Source organism: Polistes canadensis, unplaced genomic scaffold (genome assembly GCF_001313835.1).
Source record: "Polistes canadensis isolate GaletaPanama2010 unplaced genomic scaffold, ASM131383v1 scaffold_23, whole genome shotgun sequence".
Taxonomy (NCBI): Eukaryota; Metazoa; Arthropoda; class Insecta; order Hymenoptera; family Vespidae; genus Polistes; species Polistes canadensis.
In genome coordinates, this window is record NW_014569570.1 from 780415 (window position 1) to 800765 (window position 20351).

Genomic DNA, 20351 nt, shown 5'->3' on the forward strand with positions numbered 1-20351 from the left:
TCAGTGTAATTTTATCATAATTTTCGTTTTGAATAATGGTTTTAGATGGTAGAGTATTTTTATCAAGAACAGTATTCTGTTTTGAATTAGATGATTTAAAAACAACTGTAGTATTTCTCTTATTTAAATGTTTTTTACTGCCATTCTTATTCGAATCATTATTTACTTTACAAGCATTTTTATCCTTGTTTATTTTCTTCTCAATAACAGATGGTATACTGTTTCCCATAAAATTATTAATTTGAGCTATATTCAGGTTGGCAGTTTTCACATCATTAATCGATGAAAGATTTTCTAAATCTTGATTAGTAATATTTTGATTACTCAAAAATACATCATCAGAAACAATTTCTTTAAGTTTTACAGAACTGGAACTTGTTGGTGAATCAATTAACTGATTGACTATAAAATTTTGATTTTTAGACACTTCAGATATATTCTCATTTATGGGAGTAATTCTATTATTTTGTTTAATTTGTTCAATTGGACGATTCGAAATTTCCGTCAAATTTGGAAAATTTTTCTTGAAGATTATATTATGTTGGTGATTAGTATGTTGATAAAGAGAATCATTAATAGAATCAACTGTGTTACTGCAATTATTTATATGTTTTATGTATTTAACAAAATTATCAAAACTTTGTTTGCATTGTTTACATGTGAAATCTACAGGAGATATATGATAACTTTTTAAATGGTTTATTAATGTCTTTAGGTTTTTGAAAGTATCCGAACAAATTTGACAAGTAAAATTATGTCCTTCAGATGAAGATTTGTTTGAAACTGAAATTTTATCAATTTCCGCAAGTACATCCAATTTTGACTTCGAAAGTGACTTGTTTTTACAGGACGACATATGATTTTTTAATTGATTCGTTGAAAAACACTGCACATTACAATGACTACAAATATGTTCTGTTATTATAAGATATTCGAATTCATCTGAAGTAATAGCTGACCATTCTTCTCTAGCTGCATTCACTATTGATACTGCTGGGAAATGTGAAACTGAAGCTTTATAAAAACCATCTATATCGTGACGTGACCAATGTTTAAAAAATATAGGACCCATGCCGATAAAACGTACCTTACAAATATGACAAAATAGTTTGATACTTTTAAAATATATTAAATGATTTTTCATATGTTTACGCATTTCGTTGCTATCAGATAACAATGTTTTACAAATGCTGCAATACAGTTTTGATAATTTTGTACATAATTTTTTACCATTACACGAGTAAAATTTTTCATCCAAATGGGCCCTAAAACAATCTATAGTTTGATATAAAACATTGCATATATTGCAAAATAAAACTAGTGCTATGGATGTTTCCTTTTCCAATTCTTTTTCATGACATGCACAAAATTTGAATGATATTTTTTCATGAACTGTAGAATTTTTAATCGATTTATTTTTATTGAGTTCTGTACTTAATGTTTCCAAAACATTTTCTTCTGATATATTTTTTTGAAATCCCATTTCTTTCATTGAAGTTATTTTATTGGTCATACTTTTATCTTTTGCATTTTTTAGACTAGACTGCAATGATTCGACTATCGTACTACTTACAGCTGGTCTATTTACAGATTCCCCGTTAGATTTTTGTATTTCTTCATTTAAATCAATTATATCAATTACATCAATTATTTTATCCTTATTACAACTAACATTTATATATTTCGAGTTCTGATTTTTTTCATTTCCTTTATATATTTTTTTCAACTGTTTTTCTTCAATATGACTATAACAATGATTTGAGAGACTTATCACTGAATCAAATAATTTTGAACAAATATTACATTGTAAACTTTTATCATTATCATTGCTAAATATTGTATAATGTGAAAGTTCGTCTTCATCTCGATTTTTATGATAATGTTTTTCCGTTTTAACTTTAGAAATAGTAGATAATGAGGAAATATTTGAAGGCGTTAATGATTCTGGACTACTACTATCAAGAGCGTAAGATTGTTGCTGCAAACTCGACTCTGGTGCATCATTAGATTTTGAAATATCCAGGATATTCTCATAATTATCCAATGATTTGTAAGAAGAACATTTACTACGTATAAGATTATCTGATGCAGCAATGTTTAATTCAGGTATATTCATTTGTTGTTGTTCTGTTCGCACATTTTCTGGTAACTTTATAATACCATCTGCTTTTTTGAATACATCATTGTGTGATGTAATAACGACATTATCATTAATCGTTACTTCCGTGTTCTGTGGAATTTGTATATCTTCACAATTAATTTCATTTGTCAATTTCAATGTCACATTATTTGTATTTGGAGAAATATTCTGTTTTGTAATAAACGATGGTAATGTTTGAATTGTCTTTAATTCTGAATTTCTTTCCGACATCTCATCTGAAACAACTTCTTTTGTAGATTTTTCTGAAACTCGTTCTAGACATTTTTGTAAAATTGTAAATATTGACCTTTCAATAGAGAGACTTTTCTGTGATGTTTCTGATAAAGTAGGCCTTTCTTCAATTTCACATATTAATGGTTTATGTATTTTTAGATTCTCGTCTTTTATTGATTCAGAACACGTACTAGACATCTCAGATGTACACGAAGAGTTTTCCTCTGATTGTATATTCGATGAATCAGAATTAACTTTGTTATTACAATCAAATACATTACTGGAATGATTAAGGTTCAATTTAAAGTGATCAATACACTGTGCTGTTGAATGTTTTATTGTTGAAAATGAATTTTGTTCTTTACAAGAAGCACTTAAGTTTTTTAATTTCACTAAGAGCACTTTGGGAATTATACGTTGTTTATATTTCGATTGTAAAATAGATAAATTTAATTTACTTGCTTTATTCATATGATTACCACTATCTTCTGTAACTGTTTTGTGAGAATTATCTACAATCTCTGTGGGTAATGTATTTATAGAGACATCTTCATATAGTATAGCAGGTTCTAAATTTTTAGACAAAAGAGCTTGTTGTGCACATTTCTTCTTCCAATTGATAAAATAAATATTATCTTTCATATTTTCTAATTTAGTTAATATGACTTTAGCATTAGTTATGTTTGTATTCTGGGCATACAGATTTGAGTTACTTGTTGTAATTTTATTATCAGTTGGTTTTAAATTGTTTAAAACGGTAATTTGTTCAATATCTTTAACGCTTGATTTAGATGTTCTCTTTCTTCTTTGATTGTTGTTATTAATAGGTTCTATAGGTACTATACATCTTCTTTTAACTTTCGGTTCACATATGCCTTCTTTATCTTCCATTTTATCTTCTCTTCGATCATCATTCTTTCTTTTCTTATTTGACTTATCATTGACATTAATATTATTAGTCAAATTTAAAGAAGTTTTATCTACATCACTATTTTTAGCAAAAATATAACTAACATTATCGTTCGATTGTATCTCTTTACTAGAAAGCTTTTCTGATATACTGGACTGTTCCAGCTTTTGTAATTGTATGTTTTCTGTCTTACTTATTTCATACGTAGATTGATTTTTATTTTTAGTTATATATTTTTCAAGTGTTTTTGGAGATAAATCTTCAATAACTACAAAAACTGTTTTACATGGACTTATAAGTGATCTTTTAATATTACTACTATCTGTATTCACTTTTTTAGAATTATTAATATTTCTTATATTTTTGTAATATTTCATGGACATTACTCCAAACCTTTTAAGTTTCACTGCATGTTTCTTTATGATATTTTTCTCTTGATTATTCTTTTCAGAATAAACTTTTTCATTGGAATTTTTCTTTCTACCTAAAATGAAATACATTAAATATTTTTACAACTTACTTCAATTATATATATATATATATATATATGTATGTATATATAATAATATTCTCTGAATAATCAAAAATAAAACTGCAACATTTTCTAATAACATAAAATAAAAAGCTTTAAAGCATAACAAAGACAGTGTAAATTTTATAAATGGAAAAATCTATAAATTATAAAAATATTGTAAATAAAACTCTATAAATTACAATATATTTCTATAATAACATACAGAAATTGTCTGTAATTGTTAATAAGATTATGTTATACTTTAAAATTGACAAATATATTTCAATTAATCAATTTCTCTCAACTTTAACCTTAATATAATATGTATTGGTACGAGTATAATATGCACCTGCTTTAATTTGATATGTATTTTTATTTATGCATGCACATAAATTTTGTCTTTTGTAAATATTTAAATATTAATTTGTAAAAAAATTATAAATAAAAATTGAATTATGGAGGAAAATTTAGTGTTAGTGATAATTAGAAATCTAATTGGAGTTTACCTTTCATGATTACGAAGTATTCCTTAAATGGCACAATATTCACAATAAAATTCTACACTTGTTATAACTTTTAATCAAAGATAACTTTCATCAATTTATCACGTTTAAACGTTTTTTTTAACGTTGAATAATTCGTTCTGTTTACCTCGTTCTTGATTTAATCTTAATTTTATCAAGATGTCGTTGGCAACACTGAAAAATAAATTATAACCGTTAGAAACCATCGTTTTGTGTCTAAAAAGTTGATATGACTGTAGTAGCTAAAAAGTCTAATATAATATATATATATATATATATATATATTATAGAATATATATATATAAACGGATGTGTTCTATATAAGATAGAAAAAGAGAAAGATAGTCTAACGGCCGCGGAAATGACGACAACGCTTATTCGAATGTAATTCTTGATCGATATATGTACATATATCGATATATTTTTCAAAACATCGTAAAAGCCATTTCTTCGCTCTATCGATATATCGATACATGTATATAAGATATTAAGAAAATGGCTTCAATGACATTTTTAAAAATTTATGTTTTTTTTTCTAAATTCTATCCAAAATACCGTTTGTTTTCGAGAATAGTTGCTGTATAAAATGAAAAGAAACAACAGACATTAATTATCTTTATGTTTCAAATGACACACATAAACTTTTGTTTCTTTTTAACCCTTACACTAAAAAAATAATTTCCGGCTTCTAATATCCCTATTAAACAGTCGTCAGTAATCAATTCATGCTTCACTGTAATCAGAGTTGCTTTGGTGGTGTCTTTTAAAAAAAAAAATAAAGAAGCAAACAAAGAAATTCATTTATGTGATCGTGTATGTGATATTTTTGAAAACATGGTTATGTTCATAGGCTAGTTTCGCAATGATACGATCTTGTTATTCTATGTAAAACGATTTTATTTAATCGTCCGTTATAACAAACACGTTTCTTTACTAAACTTGTTTTTTTTTTAAACAAATTCTTTCTAATGTTTTCAACGCTGAAGCTGTTAACACAATGCTTCATTACCTTGGCAATGTAAAAAAAAAATGTAAAATATTCACTCATCGAATTGTTAAATTGCATATGTAAGAAAAAGAAACGAAGCACCTTTTAATCCGGCCTTAATGTTTGGTTAGTTATATACAAGATATTTCGTTACTTCCATGCAATGTATTAATATGTTGAAATTAATCAATTTCTGATTATATTAACATACCTGTTTTAATTTGTTGCGATTGATCACACATGCGTAAATCAAATAAAGTCCTTTTTTACAAAAATAATATCGTCGGCACTACACGTTATTTTCTCTTCTTTTTTATTCCTTCTTGTTGATAGTGTACTCAGTCAATGAACAGTTAAGCTAGAAGTAACATTCCGTTGGATTTTTGTGAGTACGTAATATTTATTAGTTCATATTTTGTCCGTTTGTATTTTGCATAGTGACAAAAGTATTTTTTGAACTTTCGATTGGAAAAATAAAGTGAAGAGTTAATGACTAAAATATAAAATAGTAAATAATTAAAATATTAATTTTTGTTAACAAAATGTCGCGTAAAGAAATAAGTATATAGTAAAATCCGAATATACAACGAATATGATATCACATACAACACATATGCCACGTGCGACACATGCGCCACGTGCGACACGTGCGCCACGAGATCTTTTGGTGAAATTGGATTTAATTTTAACTTCCGTTTTTAAATACTGTTTCTTACATGATTCATGATCGACTATGCCATCTCGACTTCTTTTATATAGCATTTTCGATAATATGTTAGAATGTTGGCTACACTATATCGAATGAATAATGACGCGGCGCGACTATTTTAATGCGATATGATCAGTATAAACGCCTCTAAAGTGTTTCAGTTTTAAATGTAAACATTATTTAAGAATATATATTTTATATTACTCGCCATAATTGTTAGAAGATTCTTTACTTTTAAATATTATTTTGCGCGGGAATATTACTAATTAACGAAACGATACGTGTTTCCATGGCATAACCTAATAAATGGTTTGTATATCGAGTTATTTTAAAATAGCGTGTGGCATGGGGTTATTAACACACATGCACGCATTACTTTTATTCTATGCTTGTATATTTATATGCACATGTATACATATGTCTATTGAACAATTAAACTCTATTTATTATTTTTCTATTATTATAATGTCAAAACAGTATGAATCAAACAATATTGGTCAAGACAAAAAGGAAAGCCAATAAAACATATATCAACGATTTACCATCTATGAGAGATTATTTTCAACAAAATGAGTGAAACAATTGTAACTAATGAAATTTCCGAAAGTAATGGTGGAACTGATCAACAACCGACTTACAATGGAGAAACTGAAGAACATGCTAGTAATTTCTTTGGATTTTAATTGCATTTAATAAATTATGTATTGGTTAAGACAAATGAACTTATCTATTGAATTGTTATTTTCATCAGACAAATCACCAGGAAGTGCAGAAGATAAAGCACCAGATTCGTTGTGTGACAATGGTATTAAAAAAAATACTGCCATCATAGGTACTGGAAACAGTAATGTTAGTGTTACTAATAGGGGGAAAAAACGTAAAAGAGCTCCAAGAGATGCTACAGCTCCAAAACAACCTCTTACTGGTTACTTCAGGTAAGTATAATCTTAATCAATTGCTTTTAAAAATATCATATACCTTAATAATGTCTTTTATATAGATTTTTAAATGACCGGAGGGAAAAAGTTAGAGGAGACAATCCAACTTTGTCTTTTGCTGAAATCACAAAACTTCTTGCTTCAGAATGGAGTACATTACCCGCTGACCAAAAACAGGTTTGAATATTATTCTTTAATTTTTTCGATACAGCTTTGTTTTTTATCAATATGCTTTCATTGTACAGACAATTAAACTATGAATATGTTGTTATTTAACTGAATAATTATTACGCGAACGTCACTATACTGGAAAAAGAACAAAATAGTTATCAGTATTGAAAGAATTACATTTTAGAAAACTAAATAGATCCAAAATCATTTCTCTAATAGGATTTTATTTACAGCAATATTTAGATGCAGCTGAACAGGATAAGGAACGTTACAATCGTGAATTTAGCGATTATAAACAAACTGAAGCGTACCGTATTTTTAGTGAGAAACAGTCTTCGGAAAAACATACAGAGAAAAAAGAACGGAACGGAACAGATATAAGTACCGAACAAACCGTGAGTATTGTATGCAATTTATCTTAAATTTTATATAGTACTTTGATGTATAGATAAGTCCAAAAGATAACAATAAGAATTTTATTTGAAAATAAGATTTTAAAAAGTATTATTATTTAGGATGTGCAACAAGACAAGGACAATAATTTCACAGGTTTTGATATCCCCATTTTTACAGAAGAATTTTTAGATCACAATAAAGGTAAAGAGGATAAATTAAATTATATATATAATTATATAATTATATATATATATAAGTAATGCATTATTAATTATAAACTAATTTGACTGTATCTGCGTTACATACACATCAGTATCTTTTTATTGTTAACTAGCATGTGAAGGTGAATTAAGACAATTACGAAAAGCTACATCAGATTACGAAGCACAAAATGCTGTACTTCAACGACATGTGGATAGCTTATGTTCAGCTGTAAATCGTTTAGAATCTGAGACTAATCAACAACGTACAACAAATCAAGCATTACAACGTCATCTAGAGTCTTTACGTGCACAATTAGCAGGCTGTTTCGCAGCCATTCCTTTACCAGGTTGTTATCTTTTTTAAGTCATTTTACTCTTATATTATATTATGATATATAAAAAATATATTTGGCATGATTACAAACATTTTTTATTGTATACATTTTCAGGTACACACGAAGGTGCAACGTTACAGAATATCGATAATTATGTTGAAAGGCTTGAAACATTGTTAAGTAGTAATACAGAACAAGCATTGCGTAATGCTGTTCGTAACGCTGTCTCTCGATTAGAATTAATTGGATGACGATCGCCCTCCCGCGTTACAACTACATCATTAAAACACCATCGTTCAAGACATTCGCATCGAAAATAGTTGGAAGAATTATATACAAGTACATAATATATATTTTAGTTAATAAAAATTAGTTATTCTTTAAAGTTTATTTATATGTCGAATGAAATTACTGTATATTATATAAGAAGAATTGTTTCGCGGTACTATAGTTCTTTTATTATTATGGAGTCTTACATATGGTCATTTATCTCTCTCTTTAGGCTGTTTTTATATTGCTAATATATTTAAACTATTATATTGAAATCGTTCTAAGTTGTTCACATTGTTTTAAAGTAACGTAATTACTTTATATGAAAATATAAGTTATTAGATTTATCTTATTTTTAATAATAAAAAAGAAATTACAAAAAGAGAGAAAATAAAAGATTAGAATAATCCATCTTTAAAATTCGTACAAAATTGAAATAGTTCTAATTGTACTACTTAGTATTTATTAATAAATTTTCAACATTATTATTGCTTATTTACCATGTTCCGTACGAAATTTTGAAATTGGTTAAGTGTATATCTAAGTCAAAAATGAAAAAAAAAATACATTTAATAGAGAAAAAAAATAAACATACTGAAATATAAAAATCGTATTACAATATATTGAAAAAATATGATTACAGTTTTTACCTTAAAGATGCAGCATTAGGACGTCTATATTTTTCAAGATCAACTACAATGGATTCTATTTGTGGAAGTAAGATTTTGATTGCATCGATTCTTAAAGGTGTAATTGAACGCATAAATTCAAACAAAGACTGAGGATATATTGTAAGATACCTCTGTAGAATATCAGATAAAATGTTCGTCAATTTTTCTCTGTAAATAAATATATCAAATGTGGGTTTATATTATTTAATATAACTTAATTACAATTAAAAAACAGACTTATACCTTATAAAAACATTCTCCCTGTAATAACAATTTGTGAAAATACTATTCATAAAATCAATAGCATGATGTTTATGTGGATAATCGTGGACTTTTAAATAAGAGGTAATGACATGGGGTACACAAATTGTTATAATTTGTTCTGTTATGTTAATTGCATACGTTTTATCTCCTTTTAATAAAGTTTTCAAGAGTAATAATACCTACAAGTTGAATAATTATAAATAACCTAATAAGATAAAATAATTTAACGCATAATCTATTAGAAATTAAAATATATACATACCAAATGATTATGCTTATGCAAATTATTTTCAGACGAAATTGTAAAAAACAATGTCATAAGCATTTCAAATATAAGATATGAAAAATCAGCTTTTGCATCCTGGAAGCATTTAAGTAAAGTATCGGATACTTTAAAATTTCCACTAGTATCCTGCGTTATTAAAATTGGAATGTATTGATCAAATAAACTTCTATTTAGTACTTGTAATGAAATGTCACTTTTAATATTCAAAGATTCTAATCCAAGGATTATCATGGAAAATATTTTTTTACACAAGTTCTTGATGTAACCCTGAGAAGATTGTTCTGTCGGAAGGGCGATTTTATGTAATAGAACTTTCAACATGCTGTTTGCCTGATTCTATACATAAATATAATATTCATTAATTTAAAAATGAATTAGAATCAATAACAAAATTTTTTAAACATATTTTTATACCTTCCCATAAAACATAGGAGCAGAACATAGAATTAATGTTCCTGCACATCTATAAATCCAATAGGCAAGCTCTGTTTCTTGAGTCTCCTCTGTTATAGATGAAAGTATCCACTTATCTAAATTATTGAAATATAATCTGTACCTTATGTCAAACTGAACTTTTTCATGTTCATTCTATAAAATATTAAGATATATATATATAATACTTTTATAGTTAAAATAATACATAACTACTAATATTAACATAAAACTTACAATCAAATTACCTTAAAGGATTTACGTTTTCTCATTGCAGACATTGTAAATATTAATATAGCTTCTTTGTTATTCTTGAATTCATTAAAATCTTGATTAGTAAGAAAAATTTCTCTAATTTCATTTAATTGAGATACATAATTTTGTAAAATTTGTATTTCTGTCCAATTTTCATCATATCCCAAAATAGAACATTTGACCCATGCCTAAAGTATACAAATTAATTTTGAAACATTTAAAATGTATATTATTTTAGTCATAGGTAATATCAAATAAAATTATATACAAACTTGTATAAGCATGAGATCAAGATTTTTAAGCTCTTTTTTCAAATTGTGTATGTTTTCTTCTTCTTGAAGTATTATCATTAAATAATATCGTGTGATTCTAGAAAACATTTATAAAAATTTAATATTTATTTCAAAAAATATATTATATGTAATAATAATTTATAGGTGAATACAAACAAAAAATAAAATTACCTTATATCTTTTATGATTAAAGATGTTGCAAAATGTTGAAACAAGGATGCCGCAGAATGTTTGTATTTCTTTGCTATTACTGGTTCTTTAAGAGCATTTAGTGTAAAAGCAACTGCAAGTTTTGCGAGATCATGATAATGATCTTCAATAAGTAACGGATCAAAAGCAAGTTGTCGTACTCTACAAGCAACATTAGACCACAAAGCATCCAACATTTTAGAAACATGTTCTGTATAAATGAATTTTAATTAATTAATATATATATTATAATATAATTAAAACATATAATGATAAACAAGAAAATACCTAAGTTATTATTAGCCATTTTCAAATAATTGCATTTATCAAAAATACAAATCAGAATTTTGATAAAAGAATGTACTCTATATCTGGAGCATTCTAATAAATAGCGATCAATCCAACCGCCAATGAATAAATGTTCACCTAATTCTAATTTAGTATCAGATGAAAAAATAATATTCAATATATCAACAAAATTTATCATCATGGAACGGGATGTTTCATCTTTATGACAGCTTATGACATTTACCTATTATTATAGAAATAAATAAATAAAACAAATAATGAATATTATAACGATTCAGAAATCAATTACCGTTTCTGTGATGTTATTCATTATATGGGAATAATTCAGTTTAAGTTCATGAAATAACAGTAAAATAACTAATTTTCCTTTCCAAATTATATTATATTTCCTGGCATTTTCATGATTGAAATTGTGCATTAAAGGTAAAAGATCAAGCATTACTGTAGACTATAAAAAATCATACATTAATGGATATAACAATAATAATAATAATATATTATTATTTTTGAAACTTACCACATTTAGAGTATCTGCAGTAACAGCTAAGGTAAGAAACAACGAAATAAAATTGTATAGGCCTGTTTCAGAAAATTCTTGAACTTTACCCTTAGAAAATTTGGAATATACACGACCTTTGATTTGATTCCAATATTTTGTATCATTACTACCATAATTTTTTTTTAAGAAGGAACCTACAAAAAAACTATATTTTTTTAATAGAATTATATATAGATATATATATATAATAATATTAAATATTTCTTATACCTAACAATCTTAAAAACATTCCATAGCTAGATTCTTTCACTTGTTCAAAATTGTTATCAATTCTGTCCTTGATATGTTTAAATATATCTATGGGAGTTTTCCTATAACAAAAGTAAATATTCTAGATTTCTAAATAACAGAATAAATCAAATATAATAATAAAATGTATTATAAAAAAAAATAAGTGACCTACTTTTCAAGGGATAAAGCCCAAGGGCCAGATGTTTGTAATAAAAAAGGTTGATCTAATCTTTTATGGAAACAATCCCATAAAAGAGTAACTATTGGAATTCGTGATGGCCACCAATCTGTAATTAGAATACGTAATAATGGTATTATTACTTGCAATTCTTCATCTATTTCATCCCTTTCGCCATCTTTTCCTCCTTTGGAAACATATGCTTTCAAAATTTTCTCAGCTTGTTCGTAATTAAAACGAATCTATAAAAGAAATGTAATAAATTAATAAATAATAAATAGTATTCAAGTATTGCATATATATTTTTAAATTTATGTTATAGATTACCCTGGAACAATTAGTATGCAAATATATCCCTTCATTACTATACCCATACAAAAGAGTAAAATGATATATAATCCAAATACTAAATAGTTCAGGATTCTTACAAGTAAATAAAGAACATTCTGTCCCTTTATACCAATAAATCCAATTGTTCTGATGTTTGTTTTCATCTAGCATAGCATTTATACAAAAATTTATATGATCCCAAAATGACTGAAACCACATATAAATATGTTAATATATTAATAAATAACAATTAATTTTTAATATCTTATTCTGTGGTGCGATTAAAAAGAAAAATAATTACTGTAATCTGTATTCTATTTGCTAATTCATCAACAAAAATCTGAAGCATAAGCCATAGCTCTCGCATACAAGTACAACTATATGGTGTTTTTTGACGTAGATCTGTTAGAGGAATCTAAAAAAAATAAATAGTGTATATTATAATGCAATTGATCTTTTATTAATTTCTTATATTAATCTTCTTACCCTTTCGAATATTTTACATGAAATATAAATAAGATCGCTGATAATTAATTTATAAACATTTTCAATATCATCCATACCAACTTCTTCAGAATATTGCCAATGTACATTACGCATGTATATTAATGATATATACAACCATCTTAAATCTAAATGGAGATGGTACAAATGAAATTCTGGTTGCACGCACTAAAAAAAAATATCACATTAGTAGATGTACAAGGTGTCCTGTAACTGATGATATAAATGATCAGTGGTTGATTTTATATGACAAATTTAGTCGAAAATGTAAAATAAAATTTGTTCACAGAAAGCTTCGATCTCGAGAAAAATAAGTTTTAAAATTTGTTGAATATACGTGCACTTAACTGAGCTTGCAACAAATTGTATTATTCATTTACTACTTAGTTTTTCATGTAGAATCACACCCTGTTGGCTTGTACTATCAGTTACAATACACCTTATATATCTCAATAATATATAATGACATATTCTAAATAATTACTTTATTGCCCAAATTGGATGCTGCGTAATGAAATATAGATTCTGGAATATTTCTTAATCTGCTGAGAAATCTTTTTATGGTTGAAAATAATGTATTAAAATCTTCTTCAATAGTAGGATTTATAATTCTTAATTTACAATAATCCCACTTTATGCTGTAACAAAAAAAGGAAATTGATAAGCAAAAAAGAAAAACATTGACTTAAAAGACAAACGTACCTGTTCATGTACACACGTACATATGAAATAAATCGACATACTGTTTTTCGTATAGAAAAGAAATTTATGCGATTAGTTGTATTCAAAGCATGACCATAATCTTCATATCTCTTGAATATCTTTAATTGCATTCTATGAAAACAAAGTGATCATTTTATTATTATAAAGTAAGAGAAACAAAACAAATAAATAAAAAAATACTTTGATTCAATATCTTACTCCATGCATTTTACAAAATGATTTATATTTAAAATAACAGTATTTGCAGGTATAACATTGTCGAAAAGTTCTATATGCGTATCTTGGAAATGATATTCTTCTGATGGAAAAAATACATTGTCTATCTCTCTATTCAACAGTAGACTTGTTTTATTTAATTGCCAATCATTCAAATTTACTTTTCCACAACAATTGAAGGTTACATCCAAATCCATTTTCTAAAAAGAAATATTTTAGTAAAAATATATTTAATACAAATAACTAATAACGTTTAAAATGTGAATACAAAAAATATATAAAAAATGAAATTTTATTTTTATATACATTATACAAATTTTAAGTACATGAACTACTTTGTATATATATATATACCTATTATATTGAAAATATAAATTTTATTTGTACAATTTAAAAGTTTTATACAGTTTTTCCCTTTTAATACAATGTTACATTGTTTTTGAAAAGAAAGAAAACACAGAAGAACTTTAGTAATCAGATTGTAGATTTTGGCGGTATTTTCATCCGCCATATTTATATATAACACAATTTGCACATGCGTCAAATGTCTATTATACTAGAATTAAACTTCCATCAATCCAATTTATTCTACGTGGAACCTAATGTAAACTTTAATATGTATTGAATAATAGTATATCAAATTAAAAGTTATTTGTTTTTGTTGACATATTTTTGAAAGTAATTTAAAATGAGTGAAATATTAACATTGGAAGTTATAGAAAATGACGGTAAGTTGTTAAGTATTTTTATACAATATTTTGTGGACTATTTACATTTTTATAACCCAATATATTTGTTTACTTCATTTTTAGAATTTTTTAAACAATTCTTGAATGGCGATTTAAAGAATACAGAGATCGATAAAGTATTATCAGTAGTTCAACAATTAAATAAATTGGGTCAAGGTAAAGTTTTTCTTTGCTTCATTTAAATAAAATTGTTTTTATAATTATATTTTATAATCAAATAAATAACTCTTCTATTATATATTCTTACTTTTATATTTGTTAGCTATCGAGGTCTTACGTTCTGAATTACAAAACCAAGTACTTGCAAATTATGAAGATTTGTTATCTCAAGCAACATGGGTTGAGAAGTTGGAAGATGTACTTTCAATAATGCAAACTCATGTACAAGTAAATACAATTATTTCAAAATTAAATAATATAACCAATGTTAAACGAGATTTGAAAATATTTATATATATTTCTTGTTAAATGAAATATCAATTTTCTAGAATTTGTTACTAGCCGTAGAACGTTTACGTGGGAAAATAGTAGAACCATTTAATAGAATTGAAACTCAAGCTGTAGTATTGTCACGTCTTCATGAAACATCTGATCTTCTGCGGAGAGTAGCAAGAATGCAACATTTATCTAAACGTTTAGGTTCACAAATGACTAATGTTATTCAAGGTCCAGATATAATAAAAGTAGCTAACAATTTACACGAACTTGGTAATTTTTACGTCAAGTCATTTGTTTTAATTTTTTGTATAAAAATAAATAGCTATATACATATATACTAATTCTATATAAATTTACATGTAGAGCAATTAATGTCGGATACAGATTTAAATGGCCTAGATATAATTGCTGACGATCAACAAGCTGTTAAAGCTCATAGGGCAGTTGTGAAAAGAGTAGCTACTCATACATTAACTCAAGGTTTACAAGCAATGGATAGAGTTAAGGTATGGTTATTTAAAAAAATAAATCTTATATAATTTTACTTTATAGATTTAAATTGACTTTAATATTTGTAATGTACAGGTCAGTACAGCTATACAGGTATTTCAGAACTTAGGAATTGTAAATGAAGCAGTAGAAATAACTATTGCAAATAATTTAGCTAATATCAAGAAAAATACTATTGAATCTTTCGATGTTCTTTTATCTAAAAGTCAAGATATAATTAAAAAAGTAGCTCCAGGTCGTGCTTCAACACCTACGCCAGGAACGTCAGGAAATTTACGTACGCGTATTTGGGAAAATCTTGAAAGACTTTTTCAAGATGCTTTGTTTTCGCAGTGTATACAAGTAAAGGATAATTTTATTAGATTTAATATTATATATGTATATATATAAATATATATTCATATTTAGTAACAATGAAGCAATTAATTGTTCATGTAGATTGAATTATTGCAAAAAACATTATTGGAAAATCATGCAAAAGAATTTAATGATTTATCTGAAACATTTTGGACGAAAGTTAATCTATTATTGAGCGAAGTATTAATTGCACGTTCACAAGGTAAAAGTTCCTATTGTTTTTTATTCTTATTTAAACAATGTAATAATTATTAAAATCTTCTAGGATCATCGCTTGTAAAACAAGCCTTGGAAGGAGAATATCCAAAGTTCTTGCGATTATTTTTAGATTTGAGTAAACGTTTGAAGGATAGATCGCAAAGTTTTGGTACCTATAACATTAAGTATGTAATTGTGAACAATTATTATAATCTGATAAAGTTAAGTGTTTTTTTTATAATATATATCATAAATAATTAATTTTTTTATTTAGCCGTAATGTTTTGTCATCGTTTGAAAATGCATATCTTTCTCGTTCTGTATCTCGTCTCTTGGATCCTGTACATACTATGTTTTGCGGAACTAATTTACCAAGCCAAGATGAAATTGATACTTTAATTCGCACTGTAACAAAGTATGTATAATTATATATAATTTTAATATTATATGTATTTTTTTTACCAATAAGCATACTAAATAACTAGTTTTTTGTATTTAGCGAACTCAGTGTTTCACTTGTGGATGATGGTTTATCCATTGTGGTTGCACGTAATGTGAGCAAATCTATACGTCTGTTTTGCTTAAAATGTGAACAGGGATTGGTAACAGGTGGAGAAGCAAGCCAAGTTATAGATTCACCTACAGCTGGACAACAGACCAATGTCACCTTAGCAAATTTATTACATTATCTTTCTAGTCAAGTAAATCGTGTAATTGCCAACTTATCATCTGGTTTACCAGTTGAAGGATCAACAATTATTTCGTCAGCAATTAAAGAATCAGATGTATTAACAAAAAGTATACTGTCACCATTGTTAGCTTCTATCAGTGATGCAATTGAAAGTATTATTTTAACGATACACGATGAACCTGATTTTCGAGAGTGAGTACAAATTATTTTCCTAAAAAAAACACGTATATTTAATTAGAAGTAAATTTATCATTTCTTTTTAGTACAAGTAGTCCTCTTGGAAAAGATGTTTCTTGTTCATTATACATGCGTGAATTACAAGGTTTCATTTTAAGATCTGTAAATACATTCCTCTGTCCTTATAAAAATCAAGCAGTGGTTACTGAATGGTAAGATATTTAATACAATATATTTTATTTTATTTCCTAATATTGGAATTTAATGTTTTTTTTTTTTTTTAAGTTGTAAGAGTGTAGCTTCAAGATGCATTGAATTATTTATGAGACATGCTTGTTTACTGAGGCCATTAACAGATTTTGGAAGAAAAAAATTAATTATGGATTTCACTCAGGTATATTAAGAGATAATATTATTGTTATGAATATTATTCATATAGTAGAAACTTTGCTATAATAAACATATTAATTAATTAAGATGGAGCTTGCTGTATCACCGTTATGTGGTGGAGGTCAGTTAAGTTTGTTAGAACAACAACAATATAGAAGATTAAGAGCTTTAAAAGCATTACTATTACAAAAACCAGAAGATATGGTACAAAAAGTTTTAGAAGATCCATCGGAGAATAGTGTACCGCCGTCACTTCTTCTTCTACATTTATTTTCTGGTGCACCATCTGAATTATTATCTCCACATCAAGTAAATTATTTATTTATATAATTGTTTCATTAATTTTTAAAATGATTGACAAAGAATCTCAAAAAAAGAACTGTATATACTTTAATTTACAGAGTGCAGGTTGGTCTATTGGAAGATTATCTCAATGGATCGATAGTCATCCAGAAGAAAAAGATAGGATTGCTCTCAGTAAGGGATCATTGGAACGGTATCAGTTAACGATACAACAAAACAATATTCCATCTTTTCATCCTTTGTTTCCATTGATGACAAAATTAGCAAACTTATACGATCATATTAATTGAAATGAATTATTTATTATAGTGATATGTAAATGTAGTTAATAATAAGATTTTATAAAGAATATGAGATTCGTATTTATATTGTATAAAAAAAAGAAATTGTCTACTTTAATAGCATATAATAAAAAAAAAGATAATTACTGTAAAGAAATTGTCTACTTTAATAGCATATAATAAAAAAAAAGATAATACTGTTAACTTTTTTCCTGGTTATTATCAATGGTACTTTACTTGCAAATTCTTACTTTAGTAAAATATATTCCATAAACTAATAGCATACTCAACATAATAGGTTTGAAGTAACTTTTTTTAACTACTTTTGGTCCAATGTAACAGGGAGGTATTTTTAAAGAATTTTTTACGTTCATCTATAATTTAAAAATTAACTTGTATTAATTATAACAGTATAATGTAAAATATATTTTTTAAAAATATATTTTTTGTTTACCTCATCTGCAACAGTTTTTATACGCAAAAGTCTATTTTTTAGAGTAACAACTGTTTCTTCAATGCTTTTAATTTTTTCTGTATATTCAAATATTTGTATATCATCGACAAATATATCATCAAAAAAATCATTATCTATATTTAATCGTATAAAATGAAAAGTAGAAGTCATAATTAGAATTTGTCGTGCCATTAAAGCCATAATTTCAATCATGTCTCTACATCTGAAAAATGAGTAATTTTTTAATAAAAGAAATGATACGATTAAATTGTTATTAATTTAAATCAATTTTAATTATACTCTTTATAATGACGTATCATTTCTTTTAAAGTGGAATGATCCCATGGTAAGCAATGAAAATAATTCAAATACTTTAAAAGTCGATCTCTATGGATACTAATGTCCATTTTTAAATTAATAAGATCTTGTTCTGTTAACTTTAAAAATGTTTCAAATTCCATTCCTTGAAAATGGTTAATATAGTAATGTAGTTCCATTGCATTCAAAACATTTAGTATATTGATGTTAACAACCTGATTTTTAGTAGGATTCAATTTAAAAAATAAATGTTCCCATTTATTAATTCTGGATGTTGTATATGTAACTGTAAAATTATCATCTCCCTTGAATAGCATAGAAATCTGAAATATTTACTAGATTAATTAGTTGTTAAATACAAAATTTAATGTAATTATATACCTTCTTGTATTCTTTTATTTCTGCTATATCTTTAGCAGTGTCACCAAAATTATTTTTAATTAAGGGATTAGCGTTATAATCAAGAAGTAATTTTACTATTTCTACATTATTCCTTAAGACAGCGTACATTAAGGCCTGAAGAAAGTATAAAGCGTATTAAGATACTATTTTAGCTACTTATTTCATATATATATATATATATATATTATATATTAATATAAGACACTTAGAATGATTAATTTCATTTATAATTACAACAAAACTTACGGTATAACCTTGTTTATCCTGAATATCAATATATAGTACATGCTTTAGTAATACCTTAATATTTTCTACATCCTTTGTTTTACAAGCGTGCATTAAAGCTGTTTGCCTATTAAAATAGCATAATATATTATATATATTTATTTGATATTATTATAATTATTATAAGACGATTTAGCACAGTATCTTTACTTGTGATTATCAACTACATCTACAGAATCCGATGCTTTAATTAATAGAGATAAACAGGTGGAACATTCTGCTGTTGATCCATTTGTAGAATTGCATAATGCCATTAATGGTGTGAATCCATCTAAATTATATTTCAAAGATTAAATAACAGAGTATATAATGCCATCAACAAAATTATTTAATACCTTTATTTTTATTAGCATCAGCTCCACGTTCCAAAAGATATTGGATTAATTTAATATTACAAAATGATGCAGCATGTAAAAGTAGAGTCCAACCGGTACTTAACACATCATTTATATCATTGTCTAAATATATTTAAACAAAGAGAATGGATTCATTAATACACACTTAAAGAAAATAAAAAGGACAAAAATCAGTGGAATTTTATTTACAACGTGTAATCATTTCATTTAATATAGTAATTACCTTTAAGGTGCTCTTCAATTATATTTAATTGTCCTTCCTTACATGCATGTACCAGAACATTTTGTTCGTCTTTAATGGAATGCCAATTTCGTAGATTTGTATTCTGTGCATAAAAATATTTACAATTTAGTCATTAATACCAATGTGAAGAATGGTTAAAATAATTATTTATATAAATATAATATTAACATTTAATATATTCGCGCGATTTCAAATTGAAATAAGTGGTTGTTACCTCATCTGCAAGTTGTATTTCCGTCATTTTTTTTTCATTAGTAATGACAGTAAGAACTTTCCTTAACTATATAAGTATTCGTATTACACATTCATTTGTTTGCATTCTTTCTTATAAGATTATATTATTAAACAAGATAAATTAATACAGACAATAGAATTTTGTACCTACTACTATTCTTTTTTTCTTAACTGTTGGCGCCACTTATTGTT

The 20351-nt window shown here is 26.0% G+C and overlaps 5 protein-coding genes across 5 annotated transcripts in view; 2 read left to right on the plus strand and 3 right to left on the minus strand.

The window, feature by feature from the left end:
* The window catches only part of LOC106783579 (protein PF14_0175-like), a 10916-nt gene extending 5218 nt beyond the window's left edge, over window positions 1-5698 (minus strand). Inside the window, exons 1-3 of the mRNA XM_014742229.1 lie at window positions 5522-5698; window positions 4305-4496; window positions 4-3768 (exon numbers count right to left, since the gene is read on the minus strand). Coding sequence (XP_014597715.1) covers window positions 4-3768; window positions 4305-4311 — 3772 coding nt within the window. The 5' untranslated portion in view covers window positions 4312-4496; window positions 5522-5698. The remainder of the gene's footprint in view (window positions 1-3; window positions 3769-4304; window positions 4497-5521) is intronic.
* A 397-nt stretch (window positions 5699-6095) lies between these two features.
* On the plus strand, window positions 6096-8884 carry LOC106783592 (high mobility group protein 20A). Its single transcript, XM_014742262.1, has 8 exons — window positions 6096-6328; window positions 6497-6682; window positions 6771-6954; window positions 7020-7134; window positions 7362-7523; window positions 7644-7725; window positions 7859-8074; window positions 8177-8884. Exons 2-8 carry the CDS (start codon window positions 6589-6591, stop codon window positions 8311-8313), a joined length of 990 nt encoding a protein of 329 aa, XP_014597748.1. The 5' UTR covers window positions 6096-6328; window positions 6497-6588; the 3' UTR covers window positions 8314-8884.
* LOC106783588 (protein MMS22-like) lies at window positions 8141-14269 on the minus strand. Its single transcript, XM_014742257.1, has 20 exons — window positions 14127-14269; window positions 13755-13972; window positions 13536-13667; window positions 13318-13471; window positions 12816-13001; window positions 12631-12744; window positions 12327-12536; window positions 11994-12241; window positions 11801-11901; window positions 11549-11724; window positions 11321-11479; window positions 11011-11254; window positions 10705-10933; window positions 10513-10609; window positions 10234-10428; window positions 9968-10141; window positions 9530-9889; window positions 9247-9446; window positions 8983-9171; window positions 8141-8872 (listed from the first exon to the last, which is right to left on the minus strand). Exons 2-20 carry the CDS (start codon window positions 13967-13969, stop codon window positions 8818-8820), a joined length of 3438 nt encoding a protein of 1145 aa, XP_014597743.1. The 5' UTR covers window positions 13970-13972; window positions 14127-14269; the 3' UTR covers window positions 8141-8817.
* Window positions 14270-14326: 57 nt separating this feature from the next.
* Window positions 14327-18019, plus strand: LOC106783589 (conserved oligomeric Golgi complex subunit 5). Its single transcript, XM_014742258.1, has 14 exons — window positions 14327-14500; window positions 14585-14677; window positions 14784-14908; window positions 15010-15229; window positions 15323-15465; window positions 15545-15811; window positions 15908-16028; window positions 16092-16209; window positions 16299-16439; window positions 16524-16907; window positions 16979-17104; window positions 17178-17286; window positions 17370-17591; window positions 17684-18019. The coding sequence occupies exons 1-14, from the start codon at window positions 14461-14463 to the stop codon at window positions 17873-17875; spliced, it is 2301 nt and encodes a 766-aa protein (XP_014597744.1). The 5' UTR covers window positions 14327-14460; the 3' UTR covers window positions 17876-18019.
* LOC106783591 (ankyrin repeat, SAM and basic leucine zipper domain-containing protein 1) lies at window positions 17898-20305 on the minus strand. Its single transcript, XM_014742261.1, has 9 exons — window positions 20140-20305; window positions 19905-20007; window positions 19661-19783; window positions 19476-19596; window positions 19287-19392; window positions 19020-19154; window positions 18621-18961; window positions 18321-18543; window positions 17898-18240 (listed from the first exon to the last, which is right to left on the minus strand). Exons 1-9 carry the CDS (start codon window positions 20164-20166, stop codon window positions 18100-18102), a joined length of 1320 nt encoding a protein of 439 aa, XP_014597747.1. The 5' UTR covers window positions 20167-20305; the 3' UTR covers window positions 17898-18099.
* Between the last annotated feature and the right edge of the window lie 46 nt (window positions 20306-20351).